The sequence below is a fragment of the Streptopelia decaocto genome (assembly GCF_964273445.1).
Source record: "Streptopelia decaocto genome assembly, chromosome: 8".
In the NCBI taxonomy this organism is placed as follows: domain Eukaryota; kingdom Metazoa; phylum Chordata; class Aves; order Columbiformes; family Columbidae; genus Streptopelia; species Streptopelia decaocto.
Window position 1 is genome coordinate 1,155,339 of NC_138662.1, and position 23,365 is coordinate 1,178,703.

Below are 23,365 nucleotides of genomic sequence, written 5' to 3' on the forward strand. Positions count from 1 at the left end.
TCTTTGGGTACCTTGCCCTGAGTAATGCCAGTCTATAGTGGAGTATCTGCTAAAGGGCGGTGTAAAGGATGAGCAGCCAGGGGAGGCTGGTACCGCTCTGGAGCTGTCGGGTACCACTCACTGAGCAAGGCAGCACACCATGTTTTCAGTTTTCCTATTAGCAAAGCAAATTATTTGCTCACAGGAGAACTCCAAAGGTTAAGAGTTATATGGGGAGGTGCACAAATACAGTTCTAAATAAAATTTGTTTCTATGGCTAAATGTATTAAGTATCAGAGGAAGATAAACTTTCTTATGCAATGGGTATCTCCCTAGTTTCCCATTCAGCTCATAAACACTGATTTTGGTTTCTGTTCTGGAAGTCTAGCTTGCCAACAATGTCTCTTCATATTTCTATTTTTGATGACCTGAAACCTTGAATTCGTTCAATATTCTTGATCAAGAAATTGAATTTAATTTTATCAAACATCTTATTGAAAGAACAATCTCCCTTCTGTTATTTTAATCACCTTGCGAGCTGGGCAGGCTGGTGGTTTATTGCTGTGGTAGAGGCTTCCTCCACACCAGCTGGGACACTCACTTATTCCACAGGAAAAGTACTTAACAGAAAACTGTGACTTTGTCAGAGCATTCTGAAGTGCTGTGAAATTTAACCTAAAGACTGAAGCTAACAACAGGTTAAGGGAAAAATGTACACAATAGTGCCTTTCCTCTCTGTCTTTAAACCAAAGAAATATTTTCCCTATTTTTAAATTTGGACAAATTGAAGTACTAGACGGGTTCATGACAATTTAAGTCATCCCCAATATCACAGATTTCAGATATTACTAAGCATGAAGGGTTTTCCTCTTAAATGCACAAGAGGACACACAGGTTGTGGTGCTGACTATCGGCAAACTCCCAGAAACGCATTTGTTCCTTCCCAATGAAAGGCAAAAACCCCCAGGCAGCTGACAGGGCTCTGGGAGGGCAGCTTTTAAAAGCCAACAGGGATTCTACTGCTGGTAAACCCAGCTATTTTATATTGCACAAACTTTCTTTTTCACCAAACCCTAATGTTCCTGAAGTGTATGACTGGGTGTGGAAGGGAGTGGGACACGAGAGGGCCATGGACATCTGATACAAGTTATCCCCGTTATCCTCGCAATGGAGCGCAGACCATTTTGTACTTGCAACTAAGAGTCTTTTGTGATTAGGAAAATTCCCAGTGATGGTTTGTTAATTACTCCTGCCAATAACACGGAAGATGAGAAGTCTATAAATAGCAATTGTTGAAGCTGCATAAGCAGAGCATTTATTTTCAGATTTGAATGCATTAACTAATATCAAAACACACCCTCTAAAGATAGCACCTTACATAGCTGATAATATACATAGAAAACTCTTCATATTTACAGATTGCTTCCAAAATAAAGCTTAAAAATGTGTTCTATTCCAAAAAATAAGCAAAACAAAGAAATACAACCCCCCCCACACACCAATCAGCAAACAAATCAAAAGGAATCTACTGAGAGGAAGGGAAAAAAAAACAAGTAACACAAAAACGTGTGCAAAAACATATTTACGTAAGATTCTCAGATGTTGCATGAAGGGATAAGGAATTTTCCAGAAGCTGATTAATAATGAGACCTCTAGGATGGTTTAGGAGAAAGTTATGGAGAAAGTAATGGAAACTTCAAAATAACAGATCAAACCCATTTATTTTAATCAGCACACTTCTGAGAGAGTACTGGGCTGCTCCAGCCAAAACATTGGCTGTGTGTTTCTGAAGATGGGTTGGATCCTGCAGCGATTTCTGCAAAGTGGCATCTTTAAGAGGAAGCAAATGGCAGGAATGAATAGGGCAAAAATCACACATGGACAACAGTTTAACAAACACCACAAAAAAATACCACAAAAACACCACCCCCAAAACCAAAACCCATTCCCTCAAGAGCCAAGACACCAGTAAATCCCTGCACATCACTTCTGTTTCCCCTCCTCCCTGGGCACAATACTAACTAGAAGGAGATGGCTTATTTATTTAGCAAGTTCTACGTGCAGTACTGAAAGCATAAATTCAGTGGAGGTTCATATAACTTGCTGACATTTGTGTGGATCTCATTAGAGCGGTGGTTTGTTGGGAGTTTATAGCTTGTGAAGCCAAGGAGGACTAGTGGGTTTTTTTCCTTTAACAGCTATGTACATTGAATCTGAACAAGTCACAAAAGGTCAGTATGTTCAGGAGGTTTGCTAATGTGATTTACAAGGCTCTCCTAAAAATGAGTTCTCCTTTGGAGGGTGGGGTAGAAGGGATGATCATGGGTAATAATAATGAAGTGGGTACATTCCTGAGAGAAGTGCCCCTTATCCAAGCTAGAAATATATAAATGAAAAAAAAAAAGAATGGTGGTCATTTTTTCCTTACACTAAAACCTACATGTATATAAGCAGCATAGTATCTTTAGAAACATACTGCATTCCTAATACTTTTATTGTCATGAACAAATCAGCGAGTAGAGTAGTGATCCAGACACGTATAATTCTGAATGTATCATTACTTGTTGCAATTAACTTTCACCTGGTCGGAGGAACCACTGACAGACAACTTTAGGATACGTGTAGTTACAATCATTTATACCACCTGAGAGTATTATCAACCTGTAAAGATAATCACAAAACTAGCTGTTACAGAAAATCCCCATTGCCAGTGATAATAAACCAGCCCTAAAGCTCCATGAATTATTAATATGGACTGTCAATATTACATAACTCCAGTCCATGGTTTGACGTTTCCTTTGCTTGAATTGTCTTCAGAGGTGCCCAACACCTGCTGGAGTCTGAGAGCAGGAAAGGGACAGGCACACAGATTGCCCATTGAGCCACCAGAGGAAACATGGGTAGAAATACATCAACTTATGCTGTAAAGTAACACCAGTGGTACTTGGGAAGTGCAGCTTTGCATTACCCCGATATTGAGAATGTTATCTTTCAAATTGTAGGAAACACTACTTTTGCAAAAATACTGCAGTGAATTTAGAAAGTGAAATTCGTAGAGGAAAAGCTTTTAGTTGAATTCTAGATGGTACAAAAGAGATGAGCACAGATTTAGCATTTACTGTTATCTACCAGTCTTACTGGTACAGCCAGTCCTAGTGCAAAACAAGCCCATTAAACCTGAGCACTGCAGCTGGTGAGTGCTTCAGCGGCAGCAGCAGCACTGGCAGCAGCAGCGCTGGTGGTGGCAGCACTGGTGGTGGCAGTGTTGGCGGCAGCAGTGCTGGTGGCACTGGCGGTGGCAGCACTGGCAGCAGCAGCACTGCAGCAGCAGCACTGGCAGCAGCAGCACTGGCAGCAGCAGCACTGGCAGCACTGGCAGCACTGGCAGCACTGGCAGCACTGGCAGCAGCCAGTGCTCTCGCTGCTGTTGCTGACAAACCAGCCTCCGGCCAGCCGGGCTCCCCCACGCTGCACAGCCAGCTGCACAAACCAAGCCCCGGTGCGGAGAAAGCGCCCGTGCCCACCCTGGCCAACAGGACTACCTCGAAAAGAAACATTCAACAAAACCACAGTACAAAAGTGTCTAAAGGCTTCCCTATTTCTGACTTGCCAAACATGTAAAGCTTACAATCATCCAAAACCACATGAAATTTTTTGTATTTCCCTTTAGGTACTCAGACAATAACAGAGCTGTAAAATGGAAGCATTACTAAACAAGCAAGGACAGAAAGCAGCTTGCCCAAGCCTAAATTTCCAACACCAAGCAATGCCAAAAGTATCTTTGGAGGTAAACTAAAGGTCTATACACACCATGTAAATAACCACAAACACACCGTTCTTACAGCCTTCTCAGACAAGCAGGACAAAGCCAGCTTGACTGAACATGAGAAATGAGAAGCTTGGTGAAGCAACTAGAAAGAACATCAGTATTTCGGCAGGCACATCTGTGCTTTTTAGATTCTCGTCTGCGTTTGGGCACCCACACACACACGCTACACTGAAAGGAGCATAAGCTGAGAGAATCCAGAAAACAAGCAAACCAGAACTACAAACATTTCCTAGAGGTTGTCAACACCGCGAACAGAAACAGGTCACAAACCTGCTGCTGCCAATCTTTTCAGGTTGGGGGTGAAGAATTTAATGCAAATATGATGCCAGCCCTCTGTTAAAAGAAAATAATCTTCCTTGCCTTTGATACTAGAGATCCCATTTTGAAAATGTTTACAGTTGTCTCGAAACTAAGCACTAGTTTAACATTAAAATTCAGGGAAGGTTTTTTTAACAGGGACAATCTAAGACTTTTCTTAGAATCATTTAAGTTAAATATTTTTAAATAGCCAATTGGCAATAAGAAGCTAGTTGAACATTCAAGCAAGCAGCTAAATTTTGTTTCTATGGTTGTATTTCTTCCTTTACTTTGGCTGAATATCCTACTGCTGCCACAACAAAGGTAGGAGAATCACTATGGCTATTTGAAACATCCTGGGAAATAAGAAAACAACTCAATAACCCTAAAATACTACCAAAACTAGCATCAGCTTGTCAGAGCTCACGCAGCTCTGCAGCAGCACAAGAAAGACTGAAAGGAAAACTGACTGGGAAGCCTGATCTGTGCCTTCCTCACGCTACACAACCCGGTCATGAAGAGAAAGAAGAACCAGGTGTAAACTGCATCTTCTGGTAATTACAAGAAAGACTCTCTGGCTTAGGAAAATAAACCAAGAAACAACACATTTCTCACAGCTTCTCTGTATCTCATGGAAACGGGGAGAAAGTTATTCACATTATTTGGGCAGGAGCTCTAAAGTTTCCCCCCAAGTGGGGAAGACTTCTCCCCACTACATTATGGTACATTAATCTTCTCAGTCTTGAGTGAGCTTCCCAAGTTCATTCAAGACTAAACCAAAAAACTACCACCACCCATGTAAAGGTCACAGCTTACTTGCAATTACGCCAAATTACCCGGTGTAATCTCCATTCAGTGAAAGTTCATTTATATTCATGTCACCCACAAAAGAATTTACTAGGAAGTGATCTCAGTGCCCAGTTCTATTTGGTGGGGGAGCAAAATAAAGAGAGGAAACTCTGTGGACAACCTTTTGCACAAAATCGGGCAAGTGACCTGAACAGTTCTATCTGATCAATCAGTTTCCTTATGCCACCATTTCCTAGTGAAGTGCTAGGAAATTATACATCAAACATCAGTGCTGCTCACTGAGCGTTTAGGTTTGTCTGAGTTGATTACAAAATTGTAAAAAGTGTATGAAAGCTAAAGTGTCCAAGCAGAAACTCTGGGCTATTCTAATAAAGGAGGAAAAACAGAGTTTAAAGCTATTTTGGAAACAGGATTTTTTAGGTATGAGAAGTGTCAGCCTTGAGGAACATTTAGCACAGTGAGGAGGATCCTAAGGCGCACCCCGAGCAGTTGCACTGCAGTAGCGGGCGAGCCCCGGCCAGCGAACCAACCCTGAGTCACGGTGCTGGAGCAGGTTCTGTAGATCCTCATTACTCCCTCTCTTGGCAGTGGACAGCCTTTGTTATTTTTCCTGCTGCTTCCTTCCTTGCAAGAAAGGAAATATTTTAGTTAAATAAATGGACTAAAACAGTCTCTGAGGATTTCTCACCTCCTCTGACCCCTTCGCATCTCTGCGTTTCTCGAGGAGCAGGGAAAAGAGCTTGGAGCTGCCAGCAGAGTAAAACATACTCCACTTTGAGACAAGACACATGAAAAACCTGCTGGCTCTCTCAGAACTATTTGCCAGGGCTGGCTGTTGCTTTCATGTTTATGCAGCTGCAGTCAGGAGTGACACATGAAGATGACTATGTCCTTGAAATTGAGGAACAGCTCCTGTCTTAATATTTTCTAGTGTCCCTGCCCTAAATTCTCTTTCCACACCCTCACCCCAGTTACACATAACAGAAGCACTTCAGCTTCAATTTCTGCAACTCTGCTGACTATAAATGGGAAACACTGACAATCACCTTTACCTTAAAAGGGATAGCTCTTAAATTTGCAATGCAAAAGTACTGTTTAAAGATCTCCAGATTTTCCATTTACAGATCCACCAAACCCCAATTCAGTAGATGCGAATTTTTAAACAGGAAGAAAGAGTTGGTGCTGCCTTCACTTTTCCTTAACTCTTCTTCCAAGGGTTCCTTACACAGCTTTCCCAACTTCCTATTCAAACTGGCCGCTGTATGCCTGCAAAGGCAGCTGGTCACATTTTTCACCCCCAGAACTTGGTCAGTTGAGATTTGGGGGCAGGGGTAATTCTGGCATCCAGAGTCATATCAGATGGCTGTCTGGGAGCTGCTCACCCAGTCAAATTCCTCCATTCACAGGCTGATTTTCTAAAAACCGGCCGTATCCTGAGCACGCACCCTGGCATTGTTAGAGCAAAGCGGTTGCCGATTCCTGGCACGTAGCAGCGGGAGCCGTGTGCCCAGAACGCGCGAGGGCAGGCGGAGCTGGCGGCGCGGATGAGGTAATGGCTCCATCCCGGTGCCAGGGACGCTCGCACACAGTTTCTGCTGCTCGCAGAGCAGCCTTGCGACAGCTACATTTGCTTTCAACATTTGGTACAGTTTACACTCCCTTTTAATGGCAAAAAAGGGAATCCTTGTGCACATATTTGAAGCCAGCGTTTAAATACACTATTGGTTGAATTCTCAGAGTTAGACATTTCAGCTGTTTCTTATAGGTGGGACATAATGCATACTAATTAAAGCACCCATTTTGGAAAAAAAGGAGGAAAAATGGGTCCTCGGGGAGAAAAGATAAAACATGCACAGAACAAAGCAAAACACACAGAGCTTTTTTTTTTTTTCCCCTTTGGGTGTTCTCACTTAGGGCTAAACGTTTTTAGAAATAATGAGAGTCACACTAAGAACATTCTTCTCTTCTTACTAACTCCTCTGCATGTTAGAGGACAAGCTACATGGAGTGCTTTGATTTTAATTTTTGTTGGAACTCTCTGTGGCTGAATAATCTGCAGTCCAGATGTTGCAACAACAGTAAAGTCCCTCTCTGCTTAATAAAATAAAGAAATACTTAAATTAACATTCCAAGGAATCTAGGCATGTTTTAAAGAGTCTGCTCCTGGAATTAGTAAACAATTCACATCAACAGTGATGTTTCAATTTTGAATAAAATCATCTCCATCATGCAATAAATGAAGCCGATAGGGTCAAAAGACGATACATCACTGCATAATGCAAACAGATACTCATGCCTTCTTAGCTCTGTTAATAAACCCTTTGAGAGAACTCAGGAATAGTGGGAACCTTGACAATAACTCCTCATAAAAGAAGCTACAGAAAACTCTCCAGAACAGTATGCTGTAATGGGCTGAGGACACACAGGGAACAGTTTTCCATCTGTCACTACCCTTCCCAGAAAGCAAGAGAGGACAAAAAAGGGGGGTGGGGAATGAAAGTCATCTGGGAAAACTTATTGTAAAAATATTTATAGCCTAGCCTCTGTTCTAGCAATGTTAAATGGCCTTATGTTCGTTTACCTCCAAGATGTATGTGCAAGATTAGGCCGTAAAACCTTCAACAAAACACCACACCAAAAAAGCCTTTAACAAAATGATGCCATAGCAGAAAAAGCAGAGCAGCGTGGTGGCAATGGCCCATGAGATGGACTGCACAGGCCCTCTCCACCAGCAACAGCAACAACTGGCACCAGCACAAGCAAGACTGGTTCCCATGGCGAGAAATCCCAGTGCCGCAGGAATGCTGCCAGATAAGAGGACACTTAACTGTGCCTTCTGCTACCTGATATCCCAAAGGAGATACTAAATATGATTCTAGTCTCTGCTAGATTAGCAAATGAGTCTGAGAAATGCAAACTTTTATCTCCCATATTTTATACTACTAGGCACAGTCACATCAGCTTTTCAAACCATTCTAACGCTCTCCAAGTTTTGTCGAAAACACTTTATTAATACAGAAAGTGTTTGTGTCTGCTGCCCGAGAAAAAGCTGAATAAGCGCTACACTGTCCTGCATTCCACATGGCCCAGCTCAGTGTGTCACTGCAGGCTGGGAGATGGGAACTGAGGATGGTGTTATCAAGAGACATACCTGGTGGCCACAAATACTTGGAAAGGAGCCAGACTTAGCACCACGGCCATGGTGGCACACGAGAAGGGAACACAGCAATGTCCTTCTTCCTACACACAGCTCTGCACAGAATTACAGTCTGCTACTGCCGACCGCAAAGCTGCCTCAAGGGCAGGACATGTTTCCTCAGACTACTGAGGTTAAAAACCATTTGGTCCTGTTTAATCTGTCAGACCCATCCATGCATGGATAGCAGAATGGAACCTGAAAATCCTACCAGATTGGGCCGCAATAACTGGCAAACCTGGTATTTCCAGTCTGCAGTCAAAACAAACATAGGAATCAAATCACAGCCCTTTTCACTTTTTTTTTTTAAGCAGCAGTCAAAAGCGCTCTTGAAGCCTTGTTTATAAGCAAACCAGTCTCAAAGGCTGGATTTGCATTGGCAGGGTTTGAAGCCTGCAAAATAAACCTTTCTAGGTAGTGTTTTTCTTCTGCCTGTGAGGAAGGAATGGTTTCCAGTGCAGTTTCTCCCAGACTACAACCCTTTCAAACTGCACTGAAGAAAATGCCTAATTCAACACAGTTGGGCTCAGCAAGCTGCCCTGGGAGCCCCTGTGCTCTGGGCCTGCACCTGCAACCCTTCCTTTTGGAAGGCAATGAATGGTAGCTCACCATCTGACAGCCCATTGCCAGGGTGAAGTCACTGCTGCCATTCAAAACCAGGAGAATGTACAGAAGCTCTTACTTTGTTGCAATTTCTTTGGCAGAAATCATTCCGTTTGGGTGACACTTTACATGCCGGTATAGCAGATGCCACAAAACTTCTTTAAAAAAATATACTTATTTAATCAACACTAAGGTTCCAAATCGAGTGTCACATTATAGTTAGAGATTCTATGATCAAGTGATGTGACTACTAGAAAAATGGTTTTCAATTACCTACATTTTTTTTTTTCTCTACTGTCCTGTGTTCTCCATTCTCTAAGGACATTTGTGCTACTAATGTTTTGCTTTATGATGGTGCTGAAGTCAACTAGCCCACCAGTTGTGCTCAAATCTCACTCCATCCATAACTGGCTACTCTAATAAACAGCCTCTGGTAGGAAAACTGCACTTTGGCTTCTGAAAATTCTTATTGTAATAGGAAAGCCAGAATAATTATAAGCATCTGTTGAAATTTCAACTGTGAGAATAGTGACCTTCCATGCTGCTTGAAACTTCATCCTTTCAACACTCATAGTGAACAAAGCAAAAATATTTTCTCTAATACAATTCATGCACCTCTTTAAGGTTCTAAACTCTTTGCATTTCAGCCAAGCTCCATGTACAAGAAAGAAATAACATTATTATTTGTTAATTAAGGTTTGAGATTTTAATTTCCAAGAAAGATTTCAAAGATGCAATGAAATTAATTGGACTTCTCGTAAAAGACATCTTTAAAATTTCTTCTGGTACATGCTGACACTTGGAAAAAACTTGACTTCTTGTAATAGGTAACTTCAAAGCCACTTGTTTGAGTTCTGCACACAGTCCTTCCGCACGGGTGGAGCACACATCCTCTCAGGAGCTCGCTGCCAAGACTTGTGCTACTCCCTCATTTGGTGGTCATAAATGTGTCATGACACATGCCATGTCATGAGAGCGAAGCTGCAAAGCTGGGACTGATTTGCAGAAAGTCCCCCTGACCTGCAGACGCCTCTCCCGGCCCGTGTCAGACCAGCCCGGGCAATCCTCCTTCACGCTGTGCCGCATGTGCAATAGCAGCATTCGGCAAGGGAACTCACACCTAGGGCACGGCTTTCTTTTCAAAAACACCTGGACGCACAAGATGCTATGACATACTTCATGTGCCGAGAACAATGAGCGTGATGCTCAGAAGTTAATTGAAACCAATGCACCTGTACAGCACATATCTCAATGGAAAAAGAAATCATCACTGGTAAATCCTGGCAAGTGCCTGAACACAATCTCTGTCCCTTCATTGACCTCACAAAATGCAATCTGCAATCCCACCTGATACAGTCTTAGGAACCTCCTTCTGAACTTTTTAAAAAATAAAGATTTGGAAGTTTTCCAGGTCCCTTTTCAAAGGGTTTACAGATTCAAGCGCATCACATTCTATGATGGTTCAATACCTGACATAGCACAGAAGGGAAATAAGGCTATTAATGAAAATGTCACCATCTGCGGACTTGAAGCACCATAATCAAAACCAAGATACATGGGATACTGGAGGACTATCTGAGCTATAAATAGAATCAGAGTGACTTAGCAGAAGGTAACAAGAATCTTCAGGTCTCTATCAATACTGGAGATAAAATAGGGTGGGGGAAGGAAACAGCAAACAGCAAAAGATGAGGCACAGAGGAGCTGGCGGGAGTGCTGTCTTTAGAACTCACTGCTAAGAAACTGCAAGTCACCTTGCAAGCAGCCAGCTGAGAAAAAAGGTTTCTCTTTGTTCGAGTCCATTCAGCAAGATGACTTAGATGTGTTTCAAGTAACAGTCTCTATTCTTCTCTATTCCTGATGTTTATTTTTCACTTTCAGCTTCCTACTGATAGGGCACATGATTAGAAGCATGTGACAATTTCCAGTGCTCTCTCTCATCTCCGCTTGCTGCTTGAGCACTTCAATTCACCTTTTTTCCTACACCCTCCTGCAATTGACTCAAAAGACTGTATTATCAAGCCTGAAGTTCACTGATCATTGACTGCTTAAGGCTTAATTACAGTGCAAAAAAAGAGCAAACACTGAGACTTTTAAATGTCAGCCAAACAGCATCAGCACCTTCCTCCTCACCCCTCACACCACGGATGTTAATGTTTTCAAACCTTCTAAAAAAAGCAAATCGATATATTCTTCTACCCAGTCTACTTCATGAGCAGCAAACGCTGCAGACATCCTATGATTTACATACTTCCAGTTGGTTAAAAGCTTCTGTAAAAGCCAATTAAATGTTTGCGAAGATGAAAAAAAAACCAACCTGAACGTTTTTACAGCCAAACCTGGCCAATCCATACTTCCTATTGTAAGGCACAGCCTCACGTGATGGCATCAAAAAGCTTTCATTATCTGCAATGTTCCAACATATCATTATACGATGAACCACTGACCTATTAATCAAACGAAACAAATCACAGCACCGCAAGCTGAAAAGAAGGGCTGGACTCACTCGAGCTGCACGAGCCAGCGCAGCAAGGTCTACGGCAGCACGCCCAAATAGCTATTAGCTCTTCAGAAGCTACACAATTTTCATCGAGAACTCCTGAAGTACTCTGTAGAGAATCCCAAATGCTTATACAAACACTGTGAGCTGCTAACAATATTTTAAAGAAAAATAGGCAAAAATTTTGGTGCTTTGCGTCTTACATCTAAATGTTTTGAGGAGCTTTCTAAGCACTAGTACCAGAAGAAGTTTAAGTAAATTATACCCATTCTATGGCAGGGAAATTGCCACATAAGGCAGCAACTAAGCAGCGAAGAAAAACTAGGAATTCTAATGCCAACCTGTTCTTATCTTCAGAATGAGATAGTTTTAATGAGATCTGTGTAACCCCAGTAATGTGAATAGAGTTTAGAGTCATATTATTTGCTATCCTCTAATATTCATGGGTTTCTACAGCCACATGGGAGTGTCCAACGAAGAAACTTTAAAAGTCATTTTACAGAAATTTTAAACAACTCCATACATGAGAAAACTAAGTCGTAAGCAGAAATAAAAATCTTATGATAATTTTATGATAAATAAAGTTCATTTAGCATAAAAATTTTTAGCGCATTGTTTTTTAGTATCAAAGTGTTGACGAAAGCCACTGACCAAATTCCAGGTCCTGCCTGCGTTAAACAGGAAACTCATCTTACGCTGCTTGTTCTAATTCCCATATGGCAAGTTTTACAATACCTACATGATTAGGGCAGGAAGAGATCTGAATTGGTTATAACACCAAAAATGGATCAGGATGAAGCCACCACATTTTTCAATAAGAAAGGAATCTGATCCAACTTCTTCACTAGTTTACTACTATATATATACACACATAATTATATTTTTTCTTTTCCCCTGAAGCTGTTGAACTATGAAGACAACAACTTGTAAGCACTCGAACATGAACAGTCATAACAAGCAGCTTATTTTTTCACTGAAAAGTCAATATCAGACACCAGTCTCACTTATCTGATACAAGAGAAAATACTCCTGGTACAGCGGTTACCTTTCTACTGAACACAGAGAAAAGGACAAAATACTGTAACTTACTTGTTAAAAAGATTCAGTCCAATCCTATAATGGCGTTTCCTGATAACATCATTACTGAAGGCAGGGGAATCCCAGCTGTTGCGAGTTTCTTTGTGGTATGTTTGTTTGCTCAAGGTTTGCTCCCTTAGGCTGTCTCTAGAAGAAGACTCGGAGCTGCAATTTATTGTATCATTGGAGTTGGAAGTGCTGTTGATGCTGTCATTGTCTCCATCAGAATAATCGGACTCGGATTTGCTTTGCCTGTTTGCTGTGCCATTGATAGCTAAGTGACTGTCTATAGGCCTGGCCCTATGTCTCGCCTCCGGTTCCTCTCGGGATATAATCTTGGCAGGAATACTGTGAGGGATGTGTTTTGGGCTTCCTTGTTGACTAGTGATCCCTCGGTCATAGGCATTTTGTCTCTTTAACGAACCTCTCTCGGAGCGATCACTCAAGTCCACTGAACTGTCACTGGGTGGCTCTATAGTCAGCAAGGGGAGATGATCCATTCTCATCCTCTGCTCCTGGCACTCCAGGGATGGGGTACTCCTGCAGCTCGTATCCGTGTCTATCTTATCATCTTTGTGGGTCATGGACCAGTACTCTTGAGAAGAGTTTACAGACCGGAGCCTCAAATCAGATTCTGTGCTGGACGGTCTCTCTACTGACTGGGAAAGTGGAAGGGGGGGAGATAACTCTTCCTCATCAATATATAACGTAACATCACTGTACGACGCTGTCATCTCATCAAGCTTCCTGTGATCCACATTGTGAATTGCTGGTTTAGATTGAGCACAACTATCCCTTTCCATCTCACGACTTCTGACTTGATCCGGAGTCTGGACTTCATCAGAATGTAGGCTGCGGCAATTCAGTGCGTCATCGATGGACTCTGCAAGGGATTTCACCTGCCTGGAAAAAGCATCCTCCAGTTCTGTTATAGCATCACTAAAATCAGTAGATGCTGCTGGAGACTTCATTGTAGCTGACTCTCCAAGGTCACCACATTCAGACTGTCCCAGGGATCCCAGCTTTGACCCGTCATTTGTAACAGAAACTTGTTTTCCTTCAAAGTAAGAGCTGTGGACTTTCTCAGGTCCTTCAAAGGAAAACTGCATTCTCATATTGGACAGTACAATGCGTCTTGACATACGATTTTCAGACATAGAACTTCTAAGACGCTCAAAATTTTTGTTCATCTGATACTGGCGAAAAGCTGTTTGTATAGTACGAGCAGCATGTCTAGTTATGAGACGGCCTCCATATTTCCGTTCTAGCATTTCCACCTGTGAAAGGGTGAACACAATTACTTTGTAACTTGATGCAGGCTATAACAAGGTTAAAGCATAACAAAAAAATTTCTTCTTACAACTTTAATTTTCAGAAATTTCTCCAAGTGTATACTGTTTCACAAAGTAAAAACGGAAAGCTCCAGACTAACAACTGCATGGATGCTGAACCAAATAGTCATTTGCAAGTTCCACCACAAAAATACAGACAAAAATATGACTACGTGAATACTGTCACATAAAATAAAGGTGTTAGCAATTTGTGTGTGTGTGTTTCCATTTTGGTTTTCACACGTTAGCAGTGGTGTGCCCCTGTCAAAGCAGACAAGGTAGTGCTCCAATGCAGCACAATGCATTCATTCTGTCTCCGTAGGGACAACTGCAGAGAACTGAAATCCAAGTATAAGGCAAATTGCCATCTTTTGGGAGGAAACTCTAAAAGCGGCTATTGCCTTTCCAGGACTGCATCACTTTCTACGTGAATAAAAACCAGGTAACATGGTTTCACCCACCCAGGCTTGATATCAAGGGAAAACTGAGCCTCCCAGGCCATGTGCTCCCAGACAGGTTGCTCTGAGAGAATACCCACACACCCAGTCTGTCTCAAAGCAAGAACAGATTTCAGACTTTCTAAATACAAATTCAAATCTATTTTCATTCTTGTAATTAAAGTCGACATTGCCAGTGTTTCCAATTAACAGAATGAATATGCAAAATAAATACATTATAAATGCTAGCAATTTAACCTAGTGAAAATGACACAAAAATACTTTTAGTATACTCATTAGATATTTTCAAACCTTTCCTTCCAAAACATGAAAAGCATTGCTTATTTAAAAAACAGTGAACAAGACGAATAACTAAGTTTGCTCCTCTCTGCCCCCAATATTTAATTTCTGATCAGTCTGTCCTGTATCCACATTATTCAAAAACACAAAACATCTATCACAAACCAGTATGTTTAGTACTAAATTAAACCCACCATTTTTCTGACAGCATTTTTGTGTAAGTCCACACAGTTTTCATTATACTGCAAGGATTCAAAAGTCATTTCTCCTTGCTTGCAAATCTAAGTCCCCTTTTTCATTGGACACCATGTTTAATTACTTAGATTACATGTACGTCTCCCCCTCATACTTTGGAGATCTCTCTGAGTAATTGCTAAGTTCAGATACTGATGTGTATCACTTTCTATGGGAGGAACTAAATCAAAACCATTTTCTAGTCCATCATGCATTCTATTCAGGAGTTGCTGACATTTTTGTTTCAATGCTATTGCCAGTTCCAGCAGCTCCCATTCCCCTCCCACATTAAAGATTATGTCCTTTCTGTCTTTTTTTAATTGTGAACATTTTTCTTTTTAATTCTACATGCAAAAAGTATTATGCACAGTTAATAAACTGAGGAGGCAAACTTCTCAGATGGGCTCAGATCCAGATCACTGCTCAGGAATTGTCCTTTCGACTGCATCTTGAAACAACTACGTAAGAGATTATTTTGCTGGGCTAATCTCAAATCGAATGATGAATTGTCAATTTAGTTCTCCTCTCAAAATTAAGTGTCAAAGAAAACTAGCAGAGCTGATACGAAAATTTAAAACAAAACTTAATATTCTATAAAGTAAATTACCTGGACTTGATTCATGCAAACAAGCTGTTGTCCTTCAGGTCTACACAGAAAATACCATCGCCATTGGTTATTGTAACTTATGGGGTTTTGGTGGGAATTTTAACTGAGTATTTTGGAATTTGCCTAGACTTGTGACTAATAATCCTAATAAATTTTAATGTATATTTAATGCACCTTTTTAATGCATATTTAATGCACATTGCCTGTAGGTAAACCCTTGGACATTTTCCTAAATAGTTTTTAAGTACCTTCTGAGATTTCAATGAGAGCTTTTTGAGAGCAGTAAGCAACTTTTCAGTACCAAGCTTCCTTTATGCATCATTGTCACTTTTTATTGTGCAGGACTCCCTGAACAAAACAAAACAACATCTGCAGTCCTCACTCTCTATCAAACTGGCAAGGAATTAGGCTCTGTGGAATATCTGCAGTGCAGGAGATGGCTTTTGTGAGCCTTGCACTCTATATCAATCCCTTACAAGATATCTAGCAAAAATGACTGCCAAAGGTGGAAAGGGAAGTCGCATTTTAGATCTCACGAGGAGGTCCAATTTAATAGCAGAGCTGGCATGATCTAGATAAAGAATCAGGAGCTTGACAGGTAAAGGGTGAGTGTCAGGAGGATGGAGCCAGGCTCTTTTCGGTGACAACCAGCGACAGGACAAGGGGCAATGGGTGCAAACTGGAACACACGAGGTTCCACTTAAAGATGAGAAAAAACTTCTTCATGGTGAGGGTGGCAGAGCCTGGCCCAGGCTGCCCAGGGGGGTTGTGGAGTCTCCTTCTGTGCAGACATTCCAACCCGCCTGGACACCTTCCTGTGTAACCTCATCTGGGTGTTCCTGCTCCATGGCGGGATTGCACTGGATGAGCTTTCCAGGGCCCTTCCAACCCCTGACATTCTGGGATTCTGTGGTAGGTCATCCCTCCAGTACAGAATTTGGTGAGCACACAGGCTAATCTAAACTCATACTTGCTCTCCCAGATATTTATTTACTTGAACTTTATGTCAGAGCTCAAGCTCTGTTCTTCCAGGTCTCTCTGGAACAAAATTATATGATTCTCCAACCTGAATTTTCAGAACAATAAACAGATGGAAAATGAGACTTTGCCCCTATAAATTTCACCGCCTATCAATGTGTGGTTCAAAATCAGGAGTAGTCTGCTTCCTGTCTGTGGAATTTTGCCTGCTTCCTCTATCGCCATGTTAACATAAAAGTCAGAGTGACTATGCAATATACCACAATGATTCACAGTAAACAAAATATTCCGTGGCAAGAAAGATCTCTAACAAAAAACTACCAACCAACAAAACAACACACTGAAAAAAAACCCCTAAAAACCAGTGATGGATTGGCTACTGTCCATCTATCAGTGAAACCCAGAGCACCCTGCATATTTGCTTACCTTAATCTATTACAGCATCATTTAAAAAATTATAAATATGAACTCAGATGGCAATAAACATCTTTCAACTAGGACTATATTCAGAATAAAGCTGAAAAGGAATGGCTGAGGCTGGCTGTCTACAGAAGTGCCTTTTTAGGGACAAAGGTCTTGAACATCTATGTAGCCTCCATCCAGTTCTCTGTAAAGCACATGGGAGTTCTGCCTAGGTGCGTAAAATCAATTAAGACCTTGAATTCACCACACAGGTATGAGAGAACATCAGTTGCAATATGATATTTCAGCAAAAATTTCCTTTCTTTCAGCAACGAAGATATCCAGTTTTCAAAACTACTCATTTTCTTAGAACAATATTTTGCATTATTACATTCTAGTACTTGCCCCAAGCATGAAATCACAATTCCTAGGAGAACGAGTTTTACTTTTAACACTATTTAGACACCTTTTACACCTGTTTATGGGAAGAGGGAAAGGCATATGGGACACAGGGACGACACACACACAAGAGTCAAAAACCTCAGAAATGTTGACGTATGACTACTTTGAACTAAGGTGGTTGCAGGAAAAAGGGTCTTTTCAGCATCACAACTGAAGTGATGCTGGAAAATATTTTTCCCAGTTTACAGGCACATTGCCATTCTCCTAGATTAGGTCACAAAGCTCAAATACCTGCTTATCTTGTAGGTCTGAAGAGAGTTCATAGCTCTCAGAAAGGGATCTTGACCTTTTAATAGCCTCTTCCTCTGCTTGTTTTCGCAGTATGGATGTCGAGTGCTGAAGTTTTGGCCTCCGAGACCTTTGTTGTCCAGGGGAGACGGAATACAGCCCGTAAGCAGAATGATCGTAGTGGTCTGGACTTATAGCTGAGCTGTGTGTTATAGGTCCTTGATGGTAGCTAGATGGGCTATCCAAAGATGTGCCAGTTTCACTGCTTGGAGCTTCCCCCTCAACACTAGGCAGAAGGAAAAGACAGGAAAATCCACAGGTGAGCACTGTATACCAAAATTCTCAGCAACAAATAGCATAGTTTTGCTTTGTATCATTTTACATAGACATCCAACTCATTGTGTTCAAATTCAGCTGCAGTTAGGATAAGGTAATGTGGCTTTCATGTCAACAAACACCACCATTTTCACTCTAATCTAAGCAAGTCTTTATTTCTGTTACAGAGGTCATCTTCAGAGCATGAATCAAGCTGGAGAATGGAGGTTTCAAGCGTCAATTAACTTTCTAGAGTAATTACTAATAACATCCTGAGTAAGTCACTCAGCAACTTCTGTGTAGAACAAATGAAAACTTTTAATTTCTTGTAAGGCTGCTCATTTCCAAGTTGTTCCAGTTCAAAATGGGAGATGCTTATTTGTGTTTTTCCTTGCTTTGACAAATAAAAGCAATACTTTCTTATTGTTATACTGCAGTTTGACATAAAAGGATTACTTTCACGTTACTCAAAGGAGATTTGGGATTTAATGGATCTTGTGAGCTACTGTCTTTCTAGAAACTGAAGTTGGGAAAAAGTACCTACAGGAGAAATCTCATTTATTCCCGCTAGTGAAAGTGTGCTCCCACAGGATACTTTGTAGTAAAGCATCCCAAGGGATGGTGTTTCTAGCTAATGAAAGCTATAGTTTCAGGTAGGGAAAACACACTAGGAGCTATCTGGCAAATAAAACACTTCATTTTCACATGAATGCTGTTATTGGTAAGGAATAAAGAAACAAACACTTTATGTACACAATAGGAAACATTTTAAACTGAGTCCTACTCAAGGTTTATCCTGGAGTACTGGTGACTAACAGTAATTCGTATTTGTTTTATATTTACAGTAGGGCATTCTCATACTGTAACAGGGTATGCACTTTCACTCTTCCACAGTCTGCCTTTTTCATATGTTTCACATAAATATTTACCATGTGCCCTATCCTGCGTACACAGAGCATTAACAGAAAAACAAAATTTGACTTTTTTCAAATGCCTCAATAGGCTTAGTAAACACACCACACACGCATGAATATAAGCACTTGCAGCACTTCCCCTACCTCTTGTTTCAGGAACAGGTACATCCACACTCTAAAGGAGTAAAATTCCACGCTCCCACCACACCCTGTATTTCTTATTTTGCTTTCCTTCGCATGTATATGAAGATAAAAAAGCAAAGCCTTCCTGTTGCCTCTCAGCAGTGAAATGCGTGAGCCTGGCTGCACACACAGAGCACACAGAGCGGTTTCTGCAGCAGCGCCCGCCAGCGCTCAGACCTTCAACACTGGCTACGTTGGAAAGCGAAGGAGAAAAAAGCCCTTTAGATTCCTCAAAACGTTTCTATAAATATGTAAAACTGAAAGCAAGTCCTCTTTCTTTGCCCATCAAAATATGACTCTACCCGAAAGGTATTTTCAAACATACTTTACCCAAGCTGGAAATATTTTCAGTGTGCACACATTACTTTTTCCAAAAGGAAGTTGACAGGAAACTAATCCCTTTCCCTCCATGATACAGCTGGCTTTCAACTTAAAAATCACTAATTATCCAGAGTTTTGCTAGGGACATTGAAACTGTGTAACCACCCATCAAAAACAAACAAATCGTTCCCTCTAAAATCACCATTAAAGAAATGAGTATGATACTGAACTGCTTCACATTCTCTCTTTAAATACTAAACTACATTTCTCTGTTCTGCTGTGAGGCAACACTATTTCGTATCTCAGGTTCCTAATTACAAGCTTATTTGTAAGTAATTTTCATACAAGTATGGTAAATTTGTTTTTAACAGCAAGTCAGGAATTGTCACTGCTTCCCCTTTTTGCCTTCCTCACCCTTAAATTGTGAACTATTTAATAACCCTTCCACATTGATTATAATCTCATGTTGACATTTTAATAATAACTTCAATGGATCACTTCACCTCTTCACCAACAAAAAGGGTACTGCCCTCAACAGAAAAAAATGGACAAGGTTCTGCCTAAGGCTCTGATTGAAGTCAGGGGTTTCTTCTTTGTTTTTAGTTTGTCTTTCAGACTTTTTCCAGACATAAATATGATCCTTGACTGACCGCAACGCTGGCTCTCACTTTGCTCATAGGCCCGTTCCCCGCCATCTCAGCTGACCTTTGAAGCGGGGCAGTAATTATCTCTTGGAGCAGACAGCCCTCTAAAGCAAACAAGCATGCACAGGCCAAACTGCGGATTTGAAGCTTTTCTCCCATTCAGCTCTTCCCTGTCCCTTGAACTAAGAGTAGCTGAAGCTTCATCCGAGTTATTTCATAAAAATGAAATACCACTGACAAAAGAAAAGCAACTTGCTTTCTATTTCTTACCACTTTATGTAAGTTTGGAAAAGAAAAATATTTCACCATGGTTAAGGATGACAAGATGTATCGTTCCGCTATGGAGGAAGCGCACACAGAGCATTGTGGAACAGGAGTAGGGAACTGAGAATCATCCCACCCACGTCTGTTTTGAAAGACCATATGCTAAAAAGGGCACCTTTGCTTCAAAACTGACTCGGAACACGAGCCAGCTCCTGCAAGGTTACACAGGCGGGTTTTATCTGTCCACTTAGAAAAATGCCAACGCACAAAAATGTCAGGGATTCCGCTCCAGGCTTGCAAGAAGAATTTGAATGAGTCCCCTGTGAGCAGGGGAGCAGTTGGCTACCCCTCTAGCAATACTTCCCATGGCCACCATGCACACGCTGTCCTTCTCAGAGGGGTGAGAAATTCCGTACATGAAGTATGCCGCAAAAATGGACAGCACAACACCTGGCCCAGTCCCAGCTGGAATTAGAAATAACTTCTTAAGAAAGGTCTCCAATCTGAGGCATCTGCCATCTACTATACATGTCCAGTAGAATTACTGATAATTTTAGTTCTAAAAAACTCTAGTGGATGAATTTGGTTCATCCCCACAGCAATGTGCAATAGCATACTGCTAGGGAGACAGGCAACATGGTGAGTATTGCAACTGGGTAATATTAGGAGAATGCAAACCAGTTGAAATTAACCTTTCATTTTTAGAACTCCAATTGTTTTATCACACTCCTGTTTCAGCAGAAAATAGACATTCATTATCTGCCAAGCCAGAAAAAGAGAAAGGTTATTTGCCAATATTTTACAAAGAAGCAGAGAATGGAGCAGCTGAAGAGTGAAAATGGAAATAAAATATTTTAAGATAATTGGTACTATTAATATGACTTTGCATGAACAAAACTTTACAACAGAGACATGGAAAAACTGTGTTTCTTTGTACCTCTAAATTACTTTTTTGCAAGAGCGGCTGGCACTGACTGTATCAGTATTTTATCAGAAATTGACACTGGAAGTTTCTTCCAGCATGAATCTCAACTCGTAAAGACTGCTAAAAAATACCCAAAACATCACTGCATCAAGGAGCAATAGAGAAGATGAAAGGCTTAAAGCAAAATGGAAACAGACTCAGTACAGTATTTTTAACATATCTTGATGGATATGTAAAACTATTGGTGGAAATCAAATTGATTTTACTTTTTCAATGAATATAAACCAGTATTAAATACCAAGCAGGGATGGATTCAGGCATTAGCTTTTCTTTCGTGTGTGTATGGCTCTAGGCTTCCCGGAAGAGCTAAGCCACACACTCTGCAAACAACTTAAATTAAAATACATGAGTTGAAGTGACATACGTGCATGTGAGCAGGATCTGCTGGCTCCGTGGGCCGGCAGTGAGCTGCGGGTCAGCCCACGCTGCAACTCATGCCGCACTTACCCGTGATGGGCCCTGCGCTACAACAGCGACGGAACCAAAGCAAAGGCTAAAACCAACGTGCAGGGAGCAGCTGCCAAAAGCTGCTTTTCTAACTCCTTTGCCTAGATGTCAAAGCTGAGTAACATGGTGCATGGTTGTATCTTTGGATTAAACAACCACATGAGAGATACAAGCTGACAAAATGGGAAGCAGATATTTTTGCTAGCTAGCAAAAGGTCATGGTTTTACTGTTATTACCCAGTACTCAGGTGGTAAGTTCATTTCAAGAATTACCTAATAAGAAAACGCTCTGTCTCCTCCTTCCTTCTGCCTAATTACCGTATGTGTGGTTAGCTGTGACCAAAACAAAACATTTCCTCTCTGGGCATTTCAGCAGCAGAATCTCGGCAGGTCTTTTCTTCCCTGTGTCTCATTTTATACCTTCAGTTATTACTTCTGATTACAAAGGCTGTAATTAGCCACCAGTACTCTAAAATTACTATCATGTTTTAAGACAACATATTATTCAGGATGTTTAAATATCTACTGTTATTCTTAGATTTTTCATTTTTATATTCACACCTTCCTTTTCCTTTAAATTTTGCCGAGCTGTTATCTCAGCAAAATGACAAAGAAGCACAATAAAGACAAAATTTTGAAAAACGAGAAAACTTCAACATTTGAGCTTGAAATGGAAACTAGAAAGAGTCCTCAAGATCTACATTTCAGTAAGGAGCAAACTCCAAACTTTTCCATGAGTCTAGATTTACTCATTTCCACTGACAATAATGGCAAAACGATCAGAGAAGCTGCAGGTTTGAATCCATAGGCACAAGCATTTACCTCTTGGAGAGACTATACTATGAGAGATGATAACCAGGAAAGCAGAAACTCCCTTTTTACTGAGGCCCAGTACCTTATCTTTAAAACTACACTCATATAAAGAGGAGGTAAATAACAGTAACCATCAGATGCAAAGAATTATTCATTCCAGAAACCTCAGAGTTTACAAGCAGTGAAGTGTCCCAGTGCATTTGTAGGACTAAAATACAAAATAACAAGAACATATGCTTACAGAAATCATCCAAATGTTCAAACCAGTATGTTGCAGATTTAGTTTGGAACTCAAAGCAACGAAGAAATTCAACATACTTCTAAATAATATAAATGCCAAACCAAAACTGCATGCAACATTTTAAAATAGAACCAAAAGAGCCTCCCAGCAAAACAGAGTAAATAGTTGAGAAATCATTTTAGCAATGAACATTCTCTGAAATCACTAGTTATTTTCATCACTCATTTAGAATGGATGTTCAACAGTGTAATATAAAGACATTAAATTGAAAACAGGCCCTAACAACTGGATGGTACAGGCATGAGAACCAATCAGCATTATATTCATTCTGTAAAAAATTTGTTTTGGACATAAAGAGAAGTATGACAATATAAGAAGTTTGTGCTGCTACATCTTAAAGATTTTTCCATAGCATTTTAGATCCTTAAAAGTAAGAACACAAGTTCAAACGTTCACAGAATATATTTCTTTTCTTCTGAAATGTGGAAAGAATGCACAAGTAATATGAATGCAGTAAGAAACACATGGCCAACTTACAATACTAGTCAGGATGAGATGATAAAACTGCTCAGCTTGGCCACTGTTCGTTAGGAAGCAGTTTTGAAAGCATGACTGTGGCACAGCATCACTTGCCAGAGACGGCAGTCAAAACTCCAGGTAGGCTGTATAACCTGAATTCAAATCAAACTTAATGAGGAATTTAAACAGCGAAGCACTTGCATGAGTAGTTCTTCATGAAATTCCTCAATCAAATCCATGCCCTCTCTAACTTGCTTACTTTTCCCTGAATCCATGTAATTTATTCCCCTCTTCAGGAAAAACGCACATAAACCTGGTTCTCTTTAAGTCATATCTACTGTTAGAACAATTCAGCAAGCTTATTCCTTTGTTCCAGAAACTCTTCTATCCATAAGCATTAACATTATATCTCTGCCATATGATTTATGAGATGGATTTAAATGCAAACC

The 23,365-nt window shown here is 40.7% G+C and overlaps 1 protein-coding gene across 3 annotated transcripts in view; it reads right to left on the reverse strand.

Moving 5' to 3' along the window:
• IQSEC1 (IQ motif and Sec7 domain ArfGEF 1) overlaps positions 1-23,365 on the reverse strand; it is a 69,827-nt gene that overhangs the window by 35,249 nt on the left and 11,213 nt on the right. For 2 of the 3 annotated variants that reach the window (XM_082060031.1, XM_082060033.1), the window contains exons 2-3: positions 17,274-17,556; positions 12,304-13,568 (exon numbers count right to left, since the gene is read on the reverse strand). In XM_082060031.1, the coding sequence (XP_081916157.1) occupies positions 12,304-13,568; positions 17,274-17,556 (1,548 nt within the window). The remainder of the gene's footprint in view (positions 1-12,303; positions 13,569-17,273; positions 17,557-23,365) is intronic. The other variant, XM_082060032.1, reaches the window with a different exon arrangement.